At 40.6% G+C, this 25,057-nt stretch overlaps 1 protein-coding gene across 1 annotated transcript in view; it reads left to right on the forward strand.

Moving 5' to 3' along the window:
* The window catches only part of LOC126473225 (Werner syndrome ATP-dependent helicase-like), a 226,536-nt gene that overhangs the window by 31,552 nt on the left and 169,927 nt on the right, over positions 1–25,057 (forward strand). The window contains exon 2 of the mRNA XM_050100136.1: positions 8,323–8,430. Coding sequence (XP_049956093.1) covers positions 8,323–8,430 — 108 coding nt within the window. The remainder of the gene's footprint in view (positions 1–8,322; positions 8,431–25,057) is intronic.

Raw genomic sequence — 25,057 nt, forward strand, 5'->3', positions numbered from 1 at the left:
GTTGAGGGCCTGTCATCTGATCTCCAAGGTCATACTTGCGGTATTCCAGTGACTGGCACAGAAGGTTAAGACCATCCTTGCACACTGAGTTTCAACGAAGCTCACAATTTGCATCGTTGTCCCCAGAGCTGATTGTAACCCTTTGGTTCTGAGTCGAGTGGAAGGACTGAACCAGAGACTTCGAAGGATCTGTGACTTGAGCCATAGGGTTGAGAACTGTAGGGTCCCCCTAAATGAGACAGGTGTGCACTCCACATCACATGCTGCCTCTCAGGTAGCTGACTGTGTGGGGGGTGTGCACACAAGGATATTTTAGATTAGGTAACTGTCCATCCAGTCCAGAAAATGAAAGTTGTAGGGTACTGAGAAGTGTCAGTGTGAGGGTATCAACATCCTAGTAATTAACTGCTGATGCATTCACAACAAAGCACCAGAGTTTGAAGTTCTCCTAAAAGTAGTGAAGTTCGCATGATATTAGGTACGGAAAGCTGCTTGAAGTCTGAAGTTGATAGAAATGAGATTTTTGGGGAGAATTTAAATGTATATCAAAATGGATAGGCAAATGGGAAATGGAGGTGGTGTATTTGTCGCAATAGACAAGAAACTCAAATCCTCTGAGATAGAAATTGAAGCTGGCATGTGAGATTGTTTGAACAAGACTCGGCATTAGGGGTGGGCATAAAATGATAATTGTATCCTCCTGCCACCCACCAGATTCATCTTCCGATGTAACAGAAAACCTTAGAGAAAACCTCAGTTCCCTTGTAGTAAGTTCCACTGTCCTACTGTAATTATTGCTGGAGATTTTAATCATCCAACAATCAACTGGGAAAATTACAGTTTTGTTAGTGGTGGGCATGATTAGATCAGAAGTACTATCATATGGGGGATCAAGAGAAATTTGCGACTGGTTTGAGGACTTTTTCTTTGGAAGAACACATCATGTTATCTTGAATAGAGAGTAATTGTCAGATGTAGAAGTAATTTTGGGTGTGCTCCAGGTGAGTGTGTGCAGGCCCTTGCTGTCTGTGTTGTATAGTAATGACCTTGCAGACAACGTTAATAGTAACTTCAGACTTTTTCCAGATGATGCATTTATCTTTAATGATCTACTGTCTGAAAGAAGCTGCACAAATATTCAGTCAGATCTTGATAAGATTTCAAAGTGGTGCAAAGGTTGGCAACTTGCTTTAGATGTTCAGATATGTAAAACCATGCTTCACAAAACAAAAGACATAGTATCCTATGACTATAATATCTATGAGTCATTGTTGGAATAGGCCAACTCATACAGGTACAGGTACCTGGGTGTAACACTTTGTGGAGATATGAAATGAAATGCTCACATAGGCTCACTCATGAGTAAATCAGGTGGCTGACTTACGTTTATTGGTAGATCACTGGGCAAATGCAGTCAGTCTACAAAGGAGACTGCTTACAAATCACTTGTGCAACCTGTTCTAGAATACTGCTCAAGTGTGTGGGACCTGTACCAAATGGGACTAACAGAGGATATTGAATGTATACAGAGAAGGGCAGCACATATGGTCATAGGTTTGTTTGATCCCTGGGAGAATGTCACAGTGATACTGAAGAATTTGAACTGGCAGACTCTTGAAGATAGACATAACTATCCTTAGAAAGTCTGTTAACAAAGTTTCAAGAACTGGCTTTAAATTATGACTGTGGGAATGTACTAAAACGTGTTATGTATTGCTCACATAGGGATTATGAGGATAAGATTAGAATAATTACATCATGCCCAAGAAGTATTCCAACAATCATTCTTCCTGCACTCCATAAGTGAATGAAATGGGAAGAAATCCTAATAACTGGTAAAATGGGACGCACCCTATGCTGAGTACTTCACAGTGGTTTGCCAAGTATAGATGTAGATGTAAATTCAAATGGTTTTTAATTAATTGATGTGATCACACATTTTCAGTAAAATGGAATGCAAACATTCAATAAAACATGGCAATGTTTTGTTGTTTTGTTTGTCTCGTACTCTGAAAGAAACATTTATGCTCAACAAAAAGTTGAGCATAAATGTTTCTTTCAGTGATACATCAACTTAATTAGTTACATGTTAAATTGCATGTGGAATCAATTCACAGCAATATATTAATCAGTTTTGAGTAACAAAAAGAAGACTTGATCTGTTCAGTGCATAATTAAATGCTTTTTTTGAACAAAGTCAGTCAACTTTAGGCTGTTGAAATATTATTTATTGTGACTGCAGTTTCAGCACATGGTCATTCTCAAGCACTGTGGAATGTTGTAGCTCACAGCACTTGACAAAGACCATGTGTCAAAATTGCAATTGCAATAAATATTATTCCAACAGCCTCAAGCGAAGTGACTTCATTCAAAAATTTCTCGAAGGCTGTGGCCCTAGTCCTCATGAAAATTCATAATTAAATTCATATGTATAAGGTGCAGTCAAGTGAAAATGAGACAGATGGATAAAAAGTAAGTAAACCATTATTATTTCAAAATGATCACCATAAATGTTAATACATTTATCATCCTGGGCCAACGTGTTGCCGAGGTTGTTTCGAGCACGCTTGTAGGTTTTGCTGGGAAGCCCTTATAGATCCTCCACACAGACCCAATCACTCCCTATGTGACTTCCATATTTTTGAAACTCTGAGAAAAGACATTCATGGCTGTCAATTTGCTTTGGACAAAGAGGTGCTTGCCTCATTACAATCGTGGTTCTGTAGGCAACTGTAAACATTTTTCCATTAAGGCACTGACCATCTTGTATCTCAGTAGAATAAATGTATTAATGAGTATGGTGATTACTTTTGAATAATAAACAATCAACTTACTTTTTTCGATCTGTCTCATTTTCGTCTGCCTGCCCCTTATATAACGTTTATTTTTTTTAACTTTGACATGCCCCATGAGATATCTTCACATACCTCCCAAGATAGGGCTCCCTCCAGGAGTATGTGTACCACTGTCGTATAGCACTGCTTTAGTTTAACTAATGAAAGTACTACAGTCTGGTCACTCAGAGGAATGGATGGCTACCTCAGTCAGCTAAAACATTATAGAGTGGTTTCAGTTTAAAGAACAAACACATTGTTCAACTGACAGAAAAACTACAAATTGCTTTCACTTGAAAAGAACGAATGAATAATTCAGTCAATATGCAGAACCACAACGAGCTGTATTGACTGTTTTCATCCATTTGCTCTTGGAGAAAGCAAGTGAAAGGTTTTGCTTGAAAGAAAAAATGAATAGTCCAACCAACTGAATCAGTCGTCATCATTCGGTTGCGCCCTAGACTGATTTCACTCAAAAATGGAATGAATAATGCAACCCATATGTAAAATTCCAGCAGTGACTCAATTGTTTTCTAACAGACACTTGAATTGATTGTTTTCATTCAGTTTTTACAATCAATAGATTGCATACCTGGTTGCCAATTAAAATTTTTGTACCATCATTGAATTTTTTGTCTAATAATACTTTTGGGTACTTCATAAGGTCATGGAAGCAATTTCATCATGATTCAGCATGTATTTGATTCTTACTTGGTTTTTGTTTGGAACAATCCATCCTGTTTTCATATGCAAAGGACATTTGTTTTATGTCCACAAATTGTCCATCTGCAGTTTTATATAGCCCAGATGATTTCTTAGAATTTAATAGTAAATGTAATCTTGTCCTAGCACAGTGCATAATCACTCTTCAGAACACTTATATTGTCAATGCCCGCTATAAAATAGTTTCTGCTTCCTAGATTATGTCTGATAACTCTAAAGCAGGGCTTAACAACTGGCCGGTTTTGAGTGTGAGTACTCGCGTCTGCTCAGGCACGTGCTCGCGAGCAGGTGCAAGGTCGCGGAGTAAGGAGGGAGGGTAAATGTGCGCGCACGTTTGAATAGGGTCGCAGCGTACCTATTGAATTCACGCCGACTGTGTAACGTTTAAAGTACTATGATCAGATCTAACAGTCACTTCGCTGGTTAAGAATCATGTCAAGTTGCCGTTGTGTAACCCCAACCATGCTTTCGCAGTTCAACCCCCATTGGGAGGAATTGTACCTGTTTACTGAAAAAGATGGTGTTGCAAAATGTTTAGTATGTCACAAAATGCTGAATTCTTTTACGAAATTTAATTTGCAGCGACATTATATGTCGTACCACGCGAAAGACTACGGACGTGGAAAATGTGATTGACCAGATCGTGCACAGGAAGTTATTAAACTTAAAAGGAAGCTATCCGAAGAAGATCTGGACAACGAAGAAAAATCAACTGAGGCAGCTCTCAGAGTGGGTTACAAAATTGCTTTGCTTTTAGCAAAATCCCTGCGCCCCTTAACTGATGGCGTTTAATAAAAGAATGTTTGGTAGTTACAGCGGAACATTTGTGTCCATCGCAAGTTGAACAGTTTTAGATTGTGCCATTATCTAACATGACCATTATGCGTCGCATACAGGACAGGGCAGACGACGTCCAGAGACAGCTTGCAAATATCTGTAAAGATTTTATGGCATATTCTCTAGCTCTGGACGAAAGTGTTGATATCACTGGAACAGCGCAGCTTGCCATATTTATTAGAGGTGTTAATAGAGATCTTCAGGTGAGTGAGGGGCTCCTCGATGTAGTAGCCATGAAGAACACTATAACCGGAGGTGATATTTTAAGTAGTGTTGAAGAAAGTACTGAAAATATAGGATTGTCTTGGAATTCTTTAGTTTCAGTGTCTACAGATGGTAGAGGCATACACTAAGCTAATAAAATTATGTGGCACATGTACATTCTCCTTTATTTGTTTCATTTGTCGCAGTAATAATTCGTGAGTGATATCCCTGCAGGTGGCCGCGGATTTACATCGACTGGCGGCAGCTGTTGTGTACCCCACGTGACTCTCCCCACCCTCCGCTCTGGTCCAGTAGTGGGGGTAGCGTGCTCGCGCTGCTCCGTGCTCGCGCCTTGCTGCTCACAGCTTGCTCCGCGAGCACGTATGTTGTGAAGCCCTGCTCTAAAGCCAGAAGATATTTATTTTACTCCAGACAATCTAACTTTTCCAAGAACAAAGTTGGGATAAGTCATTATTAGGTTTGGTGTTAACTACTTTCATACAGGGTACTTGGAGGTTTCTTGAACTCTAAAGGAATTTATTATCCAGCACTGTGATAAGACCAAAGTATTGAACATGACTGCAGACATACATTGCTAATGGCCAGTGTGTTTTTTATGTGGTGCTCATGTCATTGTATGATTGTTGTCTATAATTTCTTCTCTGGAAATAATACCATAGTAGATTCCATTGTATTGCTGCCCATATCATAAATAATACTTTCCTGTTTCCCTGTGTTTCATTGTGGAAGAAACTTCAGAATTTTCCATATAAGGGGTGATAAAAAGTTTCTGTTCAAAGGTTGTCCAGTCCATAATTGACATGCCAAGTAGGCAATATCACCATGATCATTGAGGCAATCATCCCTCTGATGCATCATATTGAAGATATGCATTTGGTAAAACTCTGTGTTCTGCTGCATGAAGAAGTCCGTAACTGCCTGGTGCACATTTTCACCCAACAGAAATTGTCACCCCTCCAAGACCTTTTTAATGGACCAAAGTTGTGATAATTGCATGGGGAGAGATCATGATTATTGGGCAGGTGCTCAAGTATCTCTCATTTGAGTTGGTATAACATCATGAATTACATTCATGACATGGGGACATGAATCATCATGAAGCAGCAGCACTCCTTGTCGCAGTTTTCGCAGACATTTTGCCAATTGTGTGCCATAATTTCTCCAGCTTTGCGAAGTACCACTCCACAGTGGAGACACAGGTTCCTTCAAATCAACAAGCAGTGGGAACTGGTAATCAAAAAACAGGGTGTGCATCACCTTTCCAGCAGATGGCTGGCTCTTAAACTTCTTGGGACAAGGGACGATGGATGACACCATTGCATCATTGACACTTTAAACTCCGGTTCACAGTGGTCACACCAGCTTTCAACACCTGCAACAATGTATTTGAGAAACATGTTGCCTTCAACATTGGAAAGCATCTGGTGCTTCAGGCAGAGAACCGTCTGATGTGCTGTCTGTCTGGCATTCACTGCCTAAGGTAGCCAAACTGCTGCCTGATAATGTATTGTACAGTACTGAAACTGTAGTCAAAATCCTTTGCTAGCACACAAGTGGTGAGGTGCCTGTCTGCCCTAATCGTATCATTAGCTGCCCACTTGTTATCTGTAATGGATGAGGCTGGCCTTCCAGATAGTCCTGTGCATATTGTGTTGAATCACAATCAGCTCGGAATTTCGGAATTTGATGCACCATTCCGCAATAGTGGTTCTCGACAGACATGTTGCTCCAAACAGATTCTTCATTGTCAGATGGACATGTAGTGGTATTTGTCCTTTGGCAGCCACAAAAAGAGTAGCAGCACATTGATCCTGTTTGGATGCATTTGGTAGCAATGTTGCCATAGTTCGTGTTTCTGCATTTACCACACAGGCTTCAGAAAGTCACAAATGCCACACTAATCCATTACCTACATATTGGTGCTCACATACCCACATTGGAGTTACGCTGCATAGGGTATACTCTGCAGCAATACCCTCCAAAAGAAACTTTTTGATCGCCCATTATGTGAATCAATGAATGTACCACATATTATTTTTCTGTTATTTATTAGTTGTCTGTGATTTATAATCGTTACTGTAATCCTTTTTTGTGAGTTAAGTTTAAATAAATTCATTGTATCCATTGTGGATTATGAACTGCAACTGTGATTTAAATTGGGGATTTATGTGTGTAAAAAGCAACCAGTCACGTTCTTGAATTTTGGTACAATTTATTTTCTGTAGCATTACTAGTTTTGAAGCCCCTGGAGGATCTTCATCAGATGGAGGTGTTACGGGAATATTATTTGGACCAAGTGCAGCTGGATGCTATGGTCATTGTAGTGGCAAAAATAACAGGAATTTGTTTATTCGTACCAAGAAGTTTATGAAAAGATAGATCGTTAAGGTTTATAGTCTTTTTATTACCAGTAACTAAATTTCTGTTTCTGTCAGCACTATGACTGTAGTGTCTAGCTGTGCTTGGTCCAGACAATGTTCCTGTAACCCCCATCTGATGATAAGACTGCAGTGGTTTGAAAATTGCTTGATGGTACAGAAAATAAATCATATCGTAGACCAAAAAAGCGGCTGGTTGCACTTTACATACAAATAAATCATGAAATATAAAATAAAATGAGAGAATAAGTAAACTCGTTACCCAGAAACCCCAATCTATTGACTTATCATATACTAAATGAGGAAAATGTCAAGGAATATTAATATGCTGATTTAAGACTAATAATGAATATATTTATGTCATGAATATAATAGAGGGAAACATTCCACGTGGAAAAAATATATCTAAAAAGAAAGATGATGAAACTTACCAAACAAAAGCGCTGGCAGGTCGATAGACACACAAACAAACACAAACATACACACAAAATTCTAGCTTTCGCAACCAATGGTTGCCTCGTCAGGAAAGAGGGAAGGAGAAGGAAAGACAAAAGGATATGGGTTTTAAGGGACAGGGTAAGGAGTCATTCCAATCCCGGGAGCGGAAAGACTTACCTTAGGGGGAAAAAAGGACAGGTATACACTCGCACACACACACATATCCATCCACACATACACAGACACAAGCAGACATTTGTAAAGGCCAAATGTCTGCTTGTGTCTGTGTATGTGTGGATGGATATGTGTGTGTGTGCGAGTGTATACCTGTCCTTTTTTCCCCCTAAGGTAAGTCTTTCCGCTCCCGGGATTGGAATGACTCCTTACCCTGTCCCTTAAAACCCATATCCTTTTGTCTTTCCTTCTCCTTCCCTCTTTCCTGACGAGGCAACCATTGGTTGCGAAAGCTAGAATTTTGTGTGTATGTTTGTGTTTGTTTGTGTGTCTATCGACCTGCCAGCGCTTTTGTTTGGTAAGTTTCATCATCTTTCTTTTTATTTATGTCATGACTGTGAGAAGCAATAATATGACCAACATTCCACAGAAAAGTCTTAATATATCACCAGAAATAATAAAATAATGTAAAAGAAAGTAACATGGAAACATGACAGTTGATGAAGAGTGTTAGCAGTATAGTAATTGTGAATTTTTCTATATTCTTATGCAGCATTCCAGACATCAAAACTATTTCATTTCAAATAAAAGATACCCATGTTTATCTTTTGTGCTGCATATTGTTAAAATGAAATAATTTTCAAAAACTTTAATTGTTTTATTAAATGTTCATTCTTTCTTTCATCATTTTTTTTAATTCTTCTTCTTTTTAGTTTGACAGTCAGTGCCCATCTGAGAAACATATACGGGTTCTGAAAAAATATTTTGGCCATCCAAAATTCAGACCATTGCAATGGGAGATAATTTATACAGTTTTAGAGGTAAGTGCAAAAAATTCCCTGCTCAGCATGTACCTGTAAGTAGTCTAGAATTAAACATAATTTAAGTACATGCTGACTGCCCCCACCTCTCACCTCCCCAGCACTGGCCAAGCGTCTGTGGGTAGGAGCAGCCAAATGACTTGTGCACACACAGAATGCTTGCTGTAGGATTACCTTGTGGGTAGCCTATATTATCTGCACCCTTGCCCCATAGGTCAGTGTTGGTAACATCCTGCCCAAACTGCAAGTCACTAGTGGTTCTGCTCCCTTGACGTTGTATGTTTAGAATGTTAGAATGTGCAGAACAGTTGTCGAGCAGTGCCACATTATCTCCAGTGAAATGGCAGTCTTCTCTGTGAAGCAAAATAAAGATCGCAGAAACAAAAATTCTTGTGTAATCGCGAATTTGGTATCACCCGTGCATCTTGCTCTGATTGTCATCTGACTTCCAAGTCAGTTAAGGCATCATACAAGGTATATCTTTAAATGGAACAATGCTTTCCATGACTTACAGCCACTCAGTTTATTTATTATATTCTAACAGCTGTGTGCAGAAATTTAGGCAGAAATTTACTCTACAGTACTAATTCTGAGTAAATTCTTTTCCATCTGCTACTTCTACTTCTACTACTGCTAAATTAGTATTACTAAGATACATTCCTCATCTCCTCCCTCAGTGGAAATTTTACTAAATTTAGTGTAAAATCATCCCTATTTTGCTGTTTTACAAGTTTTTGTGGAAAAGTACCTCATTATCCAAATTTAAAATCTAATCTAGCGTTTGTAGATGACAGTATTATGAAAAGGAAAGATTTCTGCTCACCTTGTTGAAGAGATGAGTTGCAGACAGACATAACAAAAAGACTGCTATAAATGTTGAGTCCAAAAGGACTTCTCCTAAAGGAGAAAACACGCAGACCTTCACACAAGTACAACTCATACACACATGGCCACTGTCTCTGGCCACTGAGAGAGGTCTTCAAGCAACTACACCTGATGGGAGAAGCAATCTGTGTTGGGGATAAAAAGGGGACTGGGGCAGGGAGGTGGAGGTATAGCAGGGTAGGGGTGTAGTGCTACTTGTGGGAGTGTGCAGCGATGTGTTGGGAACAGGGCAGGGCAGCTAGGGGTGCAGTCAGGACGTTTGGGTGGGTGGAGGGGGGGGGGGGGGGGGGAGGCGAAAAGGAGAGAAATAGAGGAGAGGAAGGAAGGCTGGTGGGTGTGTTGGCAAAGTAGAAAGTTTTGTGGTGCTGGAGTGGGAGCAGGGAAGGAGATAGGTAGATGAAGGGCGGGGACTAACAAAGGTTGAAGCCAGGTTACAGGAATTTATTATATATTGCAGGGAGAGTTCACACCTGTGCATTTCAGAAAAACTGGTGTTGGTAGGATGGATCCATATGGTGTGGGCTGTGAAGCAGTAATTAAGAATGTTGTGCTGGGCAGCATGCTCAGCAGCTGCATGGTGCAGATGTCTCTTGGCTACAGTTTGTCGGTGGCTGTTCGTGCAGACAGACATCAAATTGGTACTGGAGCTACATAGAATGCAGAACAACGGTTGCAGCTTAGTTTAGAGATCACATGACTGTTTTCACAGGAAGCATTGCCTTTGATGGGGTAGGTGATGCTTGTGACTGGACTGGAGTAGATGGTGGTGGGAGGACGTGTGGGACACGTCTTGCATCCAGGTCTGTTGTAGGGATATGAGCCAAGAGGCAAGGGGATGGAACAAGGAGTAGAGTAGGTATGGATGAGGATGTTGTGTAGGCTTGGTATGTGGTGGAATATCACAGTGGGAGGGGTGGGAAGGACAGTGGGTGTGTTATTTCCCGTTTCAGGGCACAACAAGAGGTAGTCGAAATCGTGGTGGAAATATGATTCAGTTGCTTCAGTCCTGGGAGGGGAGTGCCCCTTTGTGGTCAGGTGGTGGGTCTGTGGAAGGTGGTAGTTGACTGGAGAGACAAGGCACAAGAGATCTGTTTCTGTGCAAGGTTGGAAGAGCAATTACGATCTGTGAAGGCCTCAGCAAGACACTTGGTATATTTGGAGAGGAACTGCTCATCACTGCGTATGCGACAGCCATGGCTGTATGGAAGGCTGTATGAAGGGACTTCTTTGTATGGAATGGGTGGCAGCTGTCAAAGTGGAGGTTCTGCTGGTGGCTGGTAGGTTTGATGTGGACAGAGTTACTGATATAGCTATCTTTGAGGTGGAGGTCAACATTGAGGAGGGTGTTGGTTTGAGGGGGCCAGGTGAAGTGAATGGGGGAGAAAGTGTTGAGGTTCTAGAGGAATATGGATACTATGTCCTCACCCTCAATCTAGATCACAAAGATCTCATCAGTGAATCAACCAGTTGAGGGTCTTTGGACTTTGGGTGTTTAGGAAGCATTCCTTAAGGCAGTCCATGAATAGGCTGGCATATGATGGTGCCATGCGGTTTCTATTGCTGTCCTGTGGATTTGTTTGTAGGTGACCTCCTAATTGCACCTAGCTGCCCTAGCCTGTCCAAACCATGTCCCTGTATGATCCCAAAAGCAGCACTACACGCCTATTTCCTCCACCACTCCGATTGCTTCTCCCATCAGGTGCAGTTGCTCGCAGTCTGGCCTCAGTGTCCATATATCTGTGTGTGTGTGTGTGTGTGTGTGTGTGTGTGTGTGTGTGTGTGTGTGACACAGTGCTGCTTGTGGGAGTGTGCAGCGATGTGTTGGGAACAGGGCAGGGCAGCTAGGGTGTGACACACACACACACACACACACACACACACACACACACACACACACACACACACACACAGAGAGAGAGAGAGAGAGAGAGAGAGAGAGAGAGAGAGAGAGTTGCACTTGTGTGAATATGTATCTGTGTGTCTACCTTATAAAAAGGCCTTTTTGCCAAAAGTTCAACATGTATAGCAGTCTTTTCGTTGTGTCTGTCTATGACTCAACATCTGCTCTATATGGTGAGTAGCAGTCTTTCCGTTTCATAATTTTGCCATTATTCCGTCCTGGATTTTGTTGTTGTTAGATTTCTCAAAAGCGAAACTACCCCAAAAATAATAATATCCCATGAAAAGTGCTGAACTCTTGTTATGCAGACATAATTTTTAAAAATTACAAATATATTAACAGCTTATTATACAATTAATTTTGACCATTCAGTCTTAGTAGATTTGTTAGAGCACTTTGTTTTAAGTCAGTCCAACTGCATGACGTATTGACTGCGGGAGGAATATTCAACAAATGTAGGGTCTAAAGTGCAAGAGGTGCAGGTGTGAAGCCATCAGACCAGGTTCCCTTAATCTTTTTCTTTTGAACTAACATATTACCAGAGTTCTCTCTTTGCCAATTTGCATTTCTACACTGTTTCTGAGCTATGCAGTTCTTTGCCCAGGGTGAGGGTACTATCACAGACTTACTGTGAATAACTTCTCATCTCCTTTGCCCCCTATATTTAAATGTAATCTCACTGTTGAAACTGCATCCCTTTACCATTTACTTTTGCTATGACAGATCATTATATACAAAAGCATAAGACAAATTCCCCTTCAGAAACAAGTGAAGTTCCACCAAATCTGCTTGGCAGAAGCCAAATAAGAGGGACTTTCTTTTTTCTAACCAAGGTTGTGTGAGCTGTCAGTTCAGTACCCTTTGTTCCAGTTACCAGTATTGGACAGCCCCTGCAGGGGATTGAAACTTAAAGGGCCAAAGGACACAGTAACTCTACATTCAGAGAATATCTATTTAGTGATGTTAAATAAATGCATGCTCACATTTATGCATTCGTCCATTCAGTCATTCATCATGTTCTGTAGATCCACTCGAGACGGAGAACCATCAGAGATGTGTTAAGTTAAGCATTAACAAAAGACAAGAAAATCATAGCAACTTAATCTGTACAATAAACTATCACTATGCTTGTCATGCTTTTAGCATCTAAATTTAATCAAGTAAAATAGAAAGATAGCTGCTACTCGGGGAGGGGGGTGAGGGGGTGCAAGTCTTCTGTCTCCTTTGTTATATGGGGTGTCCATAATTAAAGTTCCAGTTTCAAAACACTGTAGAAAGAGAACCACTGCTCGGAATAACGTCAGATTTGAACAGCATATTACTAACATTGGGGGAATGTCATTGGGGAGGGGGCATTAATGAAATTTTGACCATAGGTGGTGCTGTAATCATCAGAATATGCACACCAGCAGAAACACTGCACATGGCTGTTCCTCAGTTTGCATCCTAGACACTCGACATGACTGTTTCCATGAAGGATCACAAGCTGTTGGTAGAGCTCTTTCACAAGAATAGTGACTCTGTGCCAGTAGCCCCGCAGATGGTCTGGGCACTCACAGATAAGAAAAATGTCTGCTAAGGGTCTGGAGAAAATGATTCCAAAATTTTAAGAGACAGGTTCTTTTGAAGTGCAGTGTGGCAGAGGGAGGAAAGCAATTGATCCAACTTCTGTCAAAGATGTAGCCACACCATTGCAGGAGCAGTTGAGGGGTGGTGTGCAGACATGCTGTGCATGGGGAATTGCCCAAAAGTTGGACACACCTGCAAGCATGCTGTACAATATCCTTTAAAACATCCTGCATTGCTATCTGTACAAAATCTTCCATGTTCAGAAGTTGTTTCTTGCTGACCTGCCAGAAAGAGAAACGTTCACCTTGGAATTTATTGCTCACATGAAAATAGACAGTGTGAATTGCCATGGAACTTTCTGTGGACAGATGAAGCCTATTTCCATCATCCAGGACATGACATGTCAATACATAGACTTGCAGAATATGGACAATGAAAAATCTGCATGCACATCAGTTGATGCCACTTCGTTCTGCAAAGGTGACTCTGTGGTGCGGATTGGGATTATAATTTTTCGTAGAGCTGTATTTTTTCAAGGAGATGAGTCCTGCAAGTCCTGTTATTACCTGTATCATCACTGGTAAACACCATGAGTGTCTTTTGTTCACCATCATCATTCCAACCGTTCAACAGCAGAAAATGTGTGGGTAGGATCATTTTTATGCAATATGGCAGTCATCCACACTTTGCACAGCCAGTGAAAATATGCTGCAGAGGTGTTTTTGCAATTACTAGAATTATCAACCATAATTTGCCTACATCGTAGCCATCCAGATCACCTGATCTTTATCTGTGTGACTTCTGGCTGTGGAGTCACATGAAAGATGTGTCCAGTGCTCCAATTACAAATGTAGCTGAATTGAAGGCGTGCATTGTCGATCACATTCTGAATGTGACTCCCGGGACACTCCAGTCTGTTGTGGAACGTGCTATTTCTTGATTTCAAATTGTGGCAGAAAACAGTGGACAGCATATTGAAATATTGAACATGGCATACGCGAATCTCATGATAATTAGAAACAGATTTCATTTTTCTTTTTATGCAGGACAATTAAAAACCAATGTCATTTTACTCTTTATGTGATCTGTGCCCCACAACAATTAAATGCCAAAGTCATTTTGCTTTTTATGTAGTTTTTGCCTCGGGACAATTAAAAAATCAAGTTTTAGCATCAAATTGATCAAATCTTGTCATGGTGGGTGGGCTTAGCTAACTAACAGTGCCACAGCTGTTGACTGCTGAACTTCTGCAGTTGTACACATTGAACAGTATGAATGGTGTAATGCACAATACAAACCATAGCCATCGTTTTGTGATTCATCTGTCATTTGTAGCCATTCCAATTTATGTTAAGACTTTTATAGCACCATCTATTGGTAAAATTTTTGTGGTTTTTCCCCCCAGTCTACTTGATTTGAGCAATGGTTATCGTAAGCATTTTGAAACTGGAACTTTCATCATGGATGCCCTGTACTATACCAGTAACATCTGGTTCTTAAAAGAATCAAACTCCCATGTATAAAACAGTTTCAAACTTATGATTATTTTACAAATGGGTTAATGTGTCAAATGTTTGACGTTAAGCATGTACAAAAGAAGTAGTTTAGAAAAGGTTTGAAATTATGTTTTAAGTTGGTTGTAAGTTGCTAAGTGCTCTCATGGTCAAACGCAGGATGAGTATAGTCATAGAAATTTGTGCTCCATTTTAAGTAGTGTTTATGACGTTGTACCTCCTGAACTGTGTTGTACAATGATACAATTTTGCAGATACGAGCAGTGGCGTAAGTGGATACTGTCTGCAAAATGTGTTGATGTGTTGTGAATAAAGCTAGTACTAAAGAAGTACTAAATTAAAACACCATGCCTGATGTGATAGCACCGAAAATTTAGTGTGTGTGTGTGTGTGTGTGTGTGTGTGTGTGTGTGTGTGTGTGTGTTGTGGAAGGGGGGAGTGTCGGTGCGGTGAGAATACATTTTGTAAAGATCTGAAATTATATGTGAAGTTCATTTCAAGTCACTTAGTACTCTTACTCTCGAATAGTGGATGAATATAGTGTGGGTGCTTGTACTTGAGCTACACTGTTTTGTGAGCTGTGACTCCCTGTTGGGGATTAAAACGCTTCCTTGGGGGCGGGGGCTGCAGAAATGTAAATGTACAATCAGATTTTACATGGATTTTGGCTCATCAGTTTTGTTTAGTGGCAATTGTAGAGCACAGCAAAGTAATCCCCTTTTAAGAAGATCACAAATTTATAATGTCCTTGCAGACTTCTGAGTTCCATTTTAATTAAAAGTGTGTAGCTGGATTTGTTTTGTAACAAATAAGCTATGTAACACTATGAATATGCTTCTTGTTTATTTACAAACATTAGTTTCAGTCAGTTTAGCAGAAGCCAATTTACAAAGTAAACTCAAGATCTTCATCACAATTTATGAGAAACAATTTGAATAGTTCCTATGTCTGAATACCCTTCTCAATACAACTTTACTGCTTGCGTGCACTATCACTGGCAGAAAACCCTCTAATTGATCATAGTTCCCTATAGCTTCACAACACGGAAATTTTATAAAAAAACAAGGAACACTTGAACAAATCAAAGTCCAGAAACTGTTATAGCATAGGTATTTGCCACTGAAAGCCAATCAGTAACTCTACTGCTGTCATGGATACAGAAATCCTTCCTCCCTTGAACCTAATAGGAAGAGAGTTAGATTTGAAAGTGTCTTGTCTGGTGTTCCAGATAATGTCAAATTTGTCTGCAATGAGGAAGACGGATGGTGCTGACAATATAAATGAACAAATTAGAAATAAAATTAGTGGCATTAGTAATATCTCTGAATAGCAGAAACAAGAGCTGTATAATTTATGGAATAACAATAGTGATGTGTCTCAGAAAGACCCTATCGAGTCTCCAACCAAATCCAGGAGACACATCTCCTGCTAAAACGGAAACATTTTGACATGTTTCAGCTCATGATGGAAGTCCGTAATCCTCTGAACATCAATTCCCAGCTATATTACACCATGCCCCACCACACTATAGAGTTTGTCTGCTATTGGCTGTTACCTCCATGGCACTGCCACCGTGTTACTGCACAATAAGTACAAATGTGTACAACTTCTGAACAAATTGGCTAACCTTAGCAACTATAATTAAATAACTGTTGTATCCTAAAATGCACTTAAAGGCTGATTATAATGATACCAAACATTATGTATTTACTATTTCTAATCTCTCATAAAAAGATTAGGTTACATTGAGTTATTTCATTAACACATTTTAATTTCAACATTGAATTAAGCACCTAAGTGTTCTATACATTTTGCCGATAGACACTACCACTTTTTTTTTTTCTTCAATTTAATGAGACATTTTATTACAAAAAGAGATAGTCAATCTAATGCTGTGTGTGCCTACATTACTTCAACTTACGTGGAGGTCTGTCTCAAGTAGAGGTAACAATACCCCTTTATGAAGTGCTGCAAAACAGGCCGCCTCACTGGTGTCTTTTTCCTTTTACAGCATTTAACAAATATGCAAACAATGAACCCGCTGGTTAGTATACAGTGTCAGATTCAAACCCTTGGGTGCCAAAAATGTGTGGTCATATCATGTGTTTGAAGGAGACAATATCCCTTTGAAGATTGTTGTAAGACACGTGCCCTGAGGGTGCCTCGGTAGCTTGCAGTGCTTAATAAATGTTACCAGCTTTGGTCATAATGCAATGCAACTCTTGATTTATAGAGTCCTGTCATTCCACTCCCTTGTACTTGAAAGTCTGTGACCATCTTGTACCAGTGTCGAGAGACGATGTCCTTTTATGCTGTGTTTTAAGACATGCATTCCACTGGTGCCAGAGCAGCCTTCAGAATGTATGAAGTGAGTAATGAGTCAATCTGTTTAACTTCGGGCTCTCCTAAAGCTTGCAACCTACTTGCTCACAAGTAAAGAAACACTATTCTCTTTGTGGTGTATTTTAAGACACACTGCATGCTGGCACGTAAGCCACCTTTGGTTTCATATAATAGGTGGGTCAGTGACATCACTATTTTCTATGCAGGCATGCCACCAGTACATTCAGTCTCATGGTGTGTGAAAAACACAATCCTCTATTGCCGCAGTTAGCCATGGCTACCCTCAGTGCCTCGGGAACACTGACAATACACCTCATTGAGTGTGCAGCCCACTGTCCTACTGCCCTGCTCATACATAGTGCAAAGCACACTTGTGTGTTTCTCCTGTTATCTCTCAGCACCCCTGAAAGAGCTGTCTTCACTACTCCCCTTATATATTTTATAAAATCTTAGCAATTTTTCACATTTTCCTTGGAGCCAAAATTTGCCTTTATCTTTTTTAAATTAGGATCCACATTCGGCATTCATCTAATATCCTTGCATATACACTGGTGTCCAAAATTAAAGCAACACACACATGTTACTGCATTTATTCTGCCACAAAACAAGTTAAACAGGTGATAGAAAAAAATAGTAAAGAATACAAAACGTAAACAACTGCAGAATTCATAACTGTAAACAAAAATGTTATTCATTTTCTCCAATGTAATGGATTTGCACACACTTTGTGATAACTTATTAATGTGGTCAGTGTGGGATGTGACTACCCCTGGCAGCAATACAGGCCTGATAATGATGGGGCAGGCAGTGAACAATGTCATCAAGCTCATGTTGAGGTAATAACGCCCATTCTTTTTTCAGAGCTGCTCAGAGGTGTTGAAGAGTGATTGATGGATGCAACCCTTCTCCCTAGTGCATCCCAGACATGCTCTATGGGATTCAAATTGGGAGAGTAAGCAGGCCGTGCTGCATGCACAGTATCTCCCATTTCCAAGAAAATGTAAACCACCCACACTTTACAAATTGAGCATTATTGTCCATCAGCACGAAGTCTGGGCCCACAGCACCTTGCAGTAACCGCACGAGGTACCAGTGTTCGAGTGGTCAATGTAATCCCTGCCCACACCATTAGGGATCCTCCTCGATATTGGTCTCAAAATCATGTTCCAGATTTCCTTCAGATGCAGATCCATCAAGAATCACTCTCCAGACCAAATTGAGGCTCATCTGAACATCAGCCCACTTTTCAACTATCCAGGTGGCATATTGACAACTCCACTGTAGATGTTCTCTTCTGTGAAGACACATCAGAGATACTCGTGCAGCAGGTCTCCCATAGTAAAGGCCACTGTCCCAAAGGCTTCTGCCTCAAAGCAATACGTCCAGTGGATACTGTGAGGTCAGGTACCAGTTGCTCTGTCGTACTAAGGCGATACCGTCATGCCCTTACCGCCAAATAAGTCCTCTCTTTCTGATGTCACATAGGGTCGGTGCTGCCTTGGTCTTTGGGATACAGTTTCCATCTCTGTAAACTGTCCCTACATCCAAGAAACAACAGAAAGATTCAGATTAGGCCACATCAGTTTGCAACTGTCCTGCTTCCATTCTTCCCATGGCCCTCCACCACAGAAAGCCTGGTAGGCATCTTCTCTGTGCCATACTGCACCGTCTGTGACTGTGTACACAGCAATGGTGGATGTGAGACTACCCAGCAAACACTACCCAGTTTGATAGGTGCCGTGACATCACCATTAGCGTGGTTGTCCATTGGCCGGAATGCTATCTGTGCAGAATATGATCGTGCTGATGCATGTTGACAGTTTGTATGATTATTTTGTGAATGTGGGGAAATAGTGGTTTGTTGCTTTAATTTTGGACGCCAGTGTACTTTGCACCTTCTTATGACAGTGTATCGCCATTTTGTTCTCTGACCCATCTATGTCTCTGATGTCACAGTTAACCTGTTGCAGGAACATTGCCCATCTTGTTAATCGTCCATTGAGCAACTTATATTCCCACTTGCTTGAGTGCCTTGTGGCCCATAAATACCATTGTTTTGTGCCCTTTGAGGTATAATCTAAACTTTGTAAAACCATATTATGTCTCCAGCAATTCCTTCTCAGATATTCCACATCCAGCACATGTTTTGTAAAAATTCAGCATGAAAAGGCTATACATATATTTACAGTTTGACCACTTACTTCCCTTTCCAGGACGAAATTTGCACCAACCCCAAAATCTGAGTTATCCATTTCCAGATAGAACAGTAATGACAGGTCATGTTAAATACAAGATCTTACTGCTACACATACTCTTTATAATTTCATTGAAATATCTTTCGCATTTGCATGTCCAAATCCTTATTCTTTTTTAACAGTTTACTTAAATGAGGTGAACTTAGACACTGGTTGTTAATATATTTATGATAGAAATTGCACATGCTAAGGAGCAATTCCCCCCCCATGAACCATGGACCTTGCCGTTGGTGGGGAGGCTTGCGTGCCTCAGCGATACAGATAGCCGTACCGTAGGTGCAACCACAACGGAGGGGTATCTGTTGAGAGGCCAGACAAACGTGTGGTTCCTGAAGAGGGGCAGCAGCCTTTTCAGTAGTTGCAAGGGCAACAGTCTGGATGATTGACTGATCTGGCCTTGTAACAATAACCAAAACGGCCTTGCTGTGCTGGTACTGCGAACGGCTGAAAGCAAGGGGAAACTACAGCCGTAATTTTTCCCGAGGGCATGCAGCTTTACTGTATGATTACATGATGATGGCGTCCTCTTGGGTAAAATATTCCGGAGGTAAAATAGTCCCCCATTCGGATCTCCGGGCGGGGACTACTCAAGAGGATGTCGTTATCAGGAGAAAGAAAACTGGCGTTCTACGGATCGGAGCGTGGAATGTCAGATCCCTTAATCGGGCAGGTAGGTTAGAAAATTTAAAAAGGGAAATGGATAGGTTGAAGTTAGATATAGTGGGAATTAGTGAAGTTCGGTGGCAGGAGGAACAAGACTTCTGGTCAGGTGACTACAGGGTTATAAACACAAAATCAAATAGGGGTAATGCAGGAGTAGGTTTAATAATGAATAGGAAAATAGGAATGCGGGTAAGCTACTACAAACAGCATAGTGAACGCATTATTGTGGCCAAGATAGATACGAAGCCCACACCTACTACAGTAGTACAAGTTTATATGCCAACTAGCTCTGCAGATGACGAAGAAATTGAAGAAATGTATGATGAAATAAAAGAAATTATTCAGATTGTGAAGGGAGACGAAAATTTAATAGTCATGGGTGACTGGAATTCGAGTGTAGGAAAAGGGAGAGAAGGAAACATAGTAGGTGAATATGGATTGGGGGACAGAAATGAAAGAGGAAGCCGCCTGGTAGAATTTTGCACAGAGCACAACATAATCATAGCTAACACTTGGTTTAAGAATCATGAAAGAAGGTTGTATACGTGGAAGAACCCTGGAGATACTAAAAGGTATCAGATAGATTATATAATGGTAAGATAGAGATTTAGGAACCAGGTTTTAAATTGTAAGACATTTCCAGGGGCAGATGTGGACTCTGACCACAATCTATTGGTTATGACCTGTAGATTAAAACTGAAGAAACTGCAAAAAGGTGGGAATTTAAGGAGATGGGACCTGGATAAACTAAAAGAACCAGAGGTTGTACAGAGATTCAGGGAGAGCATAAGGGAGCAATTGACAGGAATGGGAGAAATAAATACAGTAGAAGAAGAATGGGTAGCTTTGAGGGATGAAGTAGTGAAGGCAGCAGTGGATCAAGTAGGTAAAAAGACGAGGGCTAGTAGAAATCCTTGGGTAACAGAAGAAATATTGAATTTAATTGATGAAAGGAGAAAATATAAAAATGCAGTAAGTGAAACAGGCAAAAAGGAATACAAACGTCTCAAAAATGAGATCGACAGGAAGTGCAAAATGGCTAAGCAGGGATGGCTAGAGGACAAATGTAAGGATGTAGAGGCCTATCTCACTAGGGGTAAGATAGATACCGCCTACAGGAAAATTAAAGAGACCTTTGGAGATAAGAGAACGACTTGTATGAATATCAAGAGCTCAGATGGAAACCCAGTTCTAAGCAAAGAAGGGAAAGCAGAAAGGTGGAAGGAGTATATAGAGGGTCTATACAAGGGTGATGTACTTGAGGACAATATTATGGAAATGGAAGAGGATGTAGATGAAGATGAAATGGGAGATATGATACTGCGTGAAGAGTTTGACAGAGCACTGAAAGACCTGAGTCGAAACAAGGGCCCCGGAGTAGACAATATTCCATTGGAACTACTGACGGCCGTGGGAGAGCCAGTCCTAACAAAACTCTACCATCTGGTGAGCAAGATGTATGAAACAGGCGAAATACCCTCAGACTTCAAGAAGAATATAATAATTCCAATCCCAAAGAAAGCAGGTGTTGACAGATGTGAAAATTACCGAACTATCAGCTTAATAAGTCACAGCTGCAAAATACTAACACGAATTCTTTACAGACGAATGGAAAAACTAGTAGAAGCCAACCTCGGGGAAGATCAGTTTGGATTCCGTAGAAACACTGGAACACGTGAGGCAATACTGACCTTACGACTTATCTTAGAAGAAAGATTAAGGAAAGGCAAACCTACGTTTCTAGCATTTGTAGACTTAGAGAAAGCTTTTGACAATGTTGACTGGAATACTCTCTTTCAAATTCTAAAGGTGGCAGGGGTAAAATACAGGGAGCGAAAGGCTATTTACAATTTGTACAGAAACCAGATGGCAGTTATAAGAGTCGAGGGACATGAAAGGGAAGCAGTGGTTGGGAAGGGAGTAAGACAGGGTTGTAGCCTCTCCCTGATGTTGTTCAATCTGTATATTGAGCAAGCAGTAAAGGAAACAAAAGAAAAATTCAGAGTAGGTATTAAAATTAATGGAGAAGAAATAAAAAGTTTGAGGTTCGCCGATGACATTGTAATTCTGTCAGAGACAGCAAAGGACTTGGAAGAGCAGTTGAATGGAATGGACAGTGTCTTGAAAGGAGGATATAAGATGAACATCAACAAAAGCAAAACAAGGATAATGGAATGTAGTCTAATTAAGTCGGGTGATGCTGAGGGAATTAGATTAGGAAATGAGGCACTTAAAGTAGTAAAGGAGTTTTGCTATTTGGGGAGCAAAATAACTGATGATGGTCGAAGTAGAGAGGATATAAAATGTAGGCTGGCAATGGCAAGGAAAGCGTTTCTGAAGAAGAGAAATTTGTTAACATCCAGTATTGATTTAAGTGTCAGGAAGTCATTTCTGAAAGTATTCGTATGGAGTGTAGCCATGTATGGAAGTGAAACATGGACGATAAATAGTTTGGACAAGAAGAGAATAGAAGCTTTCGAAATGTGGTGCTACAGAAGAATGCTGAAGATTAGATGGGTAGATCACATAACTAATGAGGAAGTATTGAATAGGATTGGGGAGAAGAGAAGTTTGTGGCACAACTTGACCAGAAGAAGGGATCGGTTGGTAGGACATGTTCTGAGGCATCAAGGGATCACCAATTTAGTATTGGAGGGCAGCGTGGAGGGTAAAAATCGTAGAGGGAGACCAAGAGATGAATACACTAAGCAGATTCAGAAGGATGTAGGTTGCAGTAGGTACTGGGAGATGAAAAAGCTTGCACAGGATAGAGTAGCATGGAGAGCTGCATCAAACCAGTCTCAGGACTGAAGACCACAACAACAACAAACAGCAATTTCAGCTGTTTCTTACATTTTGGTGTGACACATTCTGAAATTGCACACATTCTGAAATTGCTTTTAATATGTTCTCATGTGGCACCAACCCCTTGCCTGTCTGTATGTGAACTAGGAAACTAGTCTCGGTCTTGATGAAATCTCACTTTTCTAACTTAATAGTCATGGCTCCCTTGCATGTAGCTGTAAATACCTGCCTTAATAACATGATGTGCTCCTGTAGTGTTTTCATAATCAGCATGATGTGGTCAACTTGTACAATTAACCTTTTCATCATTTCTGTGGCGAGGATGTGGTGCAATGCTTACACAAATACAGCTACCAGTATCCATAATCCAAAGGGCACAGCTTTAAATTGATAGGCACACACGTCACATACAAAAAGAGTGTATTCTGTGCTACTTTGCACTGGTGAGACTTACAAAACCATGATGTCAAATCTTTGCTCGATATTATTTCAAGAACTTTAAAATTCTGGAACAATTTATTCATATTTCCTGAACAGTCTGCCTCCTGTACCATTATCTTATTTAGTTTCCTGGCATTCAGAACTGTCTTCACAGACCTATTCTTCTTCTCGACTGTTACTAATGGTAGTTGTATTTCTTCTGTGAAGCTCGGTTGCACACCATTCCATCATCTGTTGCAAATTTTCTTTCACAGCCTCCTTGTCGTTTAAAGCTATGACACATTGTTTTATCCTGAAAAGTTCATGTGAGAGAATTCAAAAAACCCTTATTGACTGGGTCTTTCAAGGACACATCACTGTTTTTATCCCATAAATTATACAGTTCTTGTTTCAAACAATGGAAAATCCCGGATGGAATGTAACCATATTATGAAACGGAAAGTTGTCACTTGCTGAGTCGCAGATAGGCACAACAAAAAGACTGTCACAAGTAAAGCTTTCGGCCATTGAGGCCCCACACACACGGCGGGTGTGTGTGTGTGTGTGTGTGTGTGTGTGTGTGTGTGTGTGTGTGTGTGTGTGTGTGTGTGTGTGTGTGCGCGCGCGCGCGCATGACACACTGTGAGTACCAACTTTTCTTATCATAATATTGTTCAATGTTTCTGCTGTTCAGAGATACTATTAACACTACTAATTTAATTTTGTAATTTGTTTGCTTATGTTCTCAGCACCATTTGTCATCTTTATTGCAGACAGATTTGACATTACATTACATTTAAGTCTAACCCTCTTTCTGTTCACCTCACAGTCAAACTCAATTTCTTTTTCCATGCGATTAAGTCACATTTTGTTTGTCAGGAAGCGCACACCAAGCATTAAATTTATTGTTAAACCTGATATCACTAGGAAATTGCCCTCAAATTATTCCCTATCTATAACAAATTCAAGCAAAGCATCTCTTTTGTCTGGCTTACGGAGCTGATCTGTAGCATTCTTAATGTTTACACTTGTCACAGGACGCACTACTAGTTTCTTAGCATATAATTCCTTAACCTGGTCACATAACTTTTCTTCAGCCCACGAATATTGCTTCCACTGTCAACTAAAACTTCAACACACACATTATACCGATTTACATTTAGTTTCTCTACTCCTTTACTCACTGATTCAGTTTCAACCAGCAAATCATCCTACACACCTGTCACACATTCACTCTGCATAATATTGACATTCACATAACACACAGGCTCTACATCTTTGTCCTCCTCAAAAACTTTCTTAAAGGCAACATTATGTACTTTAGGGTTATTAAATTTTAATAGATCACTCGTAAACAAACTTCTCCACTTCCTCCTGCTCTTTAGCATTTATGAAATTTTGTTTTATCCACAAAATCGTTGACACTATATTGACATTCACCCTTTCCCGTACGATTATTACACAAATTGCTATTGAGTACAATGTGGTTTGGCCTTCTGGCTCTGTCCCAGGACAATTTTTGCCAAGGTTTTTGGTGAAAATTTGGTTTACCCAGAGTGTGGACAACTTTCGACCTACATCAACACCGTATTGCTGTTTTCTTTGATCTACAAAAGGCCTACATCATCGCATGGTGACATCACATCTTCACTATCTGACATGTGTGGTGTCTCCAGGGTCCACTTCAGATTTTTTTCCAGTACTTCTTGTCACGCTGTACTTTCCAGCTCCAAGTTGATGCTTCCCAAAGTCCCACAAGGCTCTGTATTGAATGTTCCTCTCTTTCTAGTGGCCGTAAATGGTCTAGCACAGCTGCGGGGTCTTCAATATAACGTTCTAGTGTGCCAACAATTTTTGCTTTCACTATTGCTTTTCTAGTGTGAGTGTTCCTGAATGCCGACTGCAGGGTGCCATTTGAAAGGTGCAGTCATGAGTCACCACCCATTGCTTTCAGTTTTCAGCTGCCAAGAGTCACACTGTGCACTTCTGCTGATATTGTACTGTTAATTGGCAACCAGAACTTTACCTCAACAACCAGTTGCTCAATGTGGTGCAGACTTGACTCTTTCTGGGACTGGTCTTCGATGCGCGATTGGCGTGGCTTCCCCATCTTCACCCACTTAAGCAAAAGTGCTGCCTCAGTAATACCAGCTGAGGTGCAGACTGCACTGCCCTTCTGCAGCTCTACAAAGCCCTGTCTTGATTGAGGGAGTCTGGAATATGGTTCGGTATTACGGTCTCTGGACCCAACATACCATTGTGGGGTCAGACTT

This window comes from Schistocerca serialis, chromosome 4 (assembly GCF_023864345.2).
Source record: "Schistocerca serialis cubense isolate TAMUIC-IGC-003099 chromosome 4, iqSchSeri2.2, whole genome shotgun sequence".
NCBI classification, from domain to species: Eukaryota; Metazoa; Arthropoda; class Insecta; order Orthoptera; family Acrididae; genus Schistocerca; species Schistocerca serialis.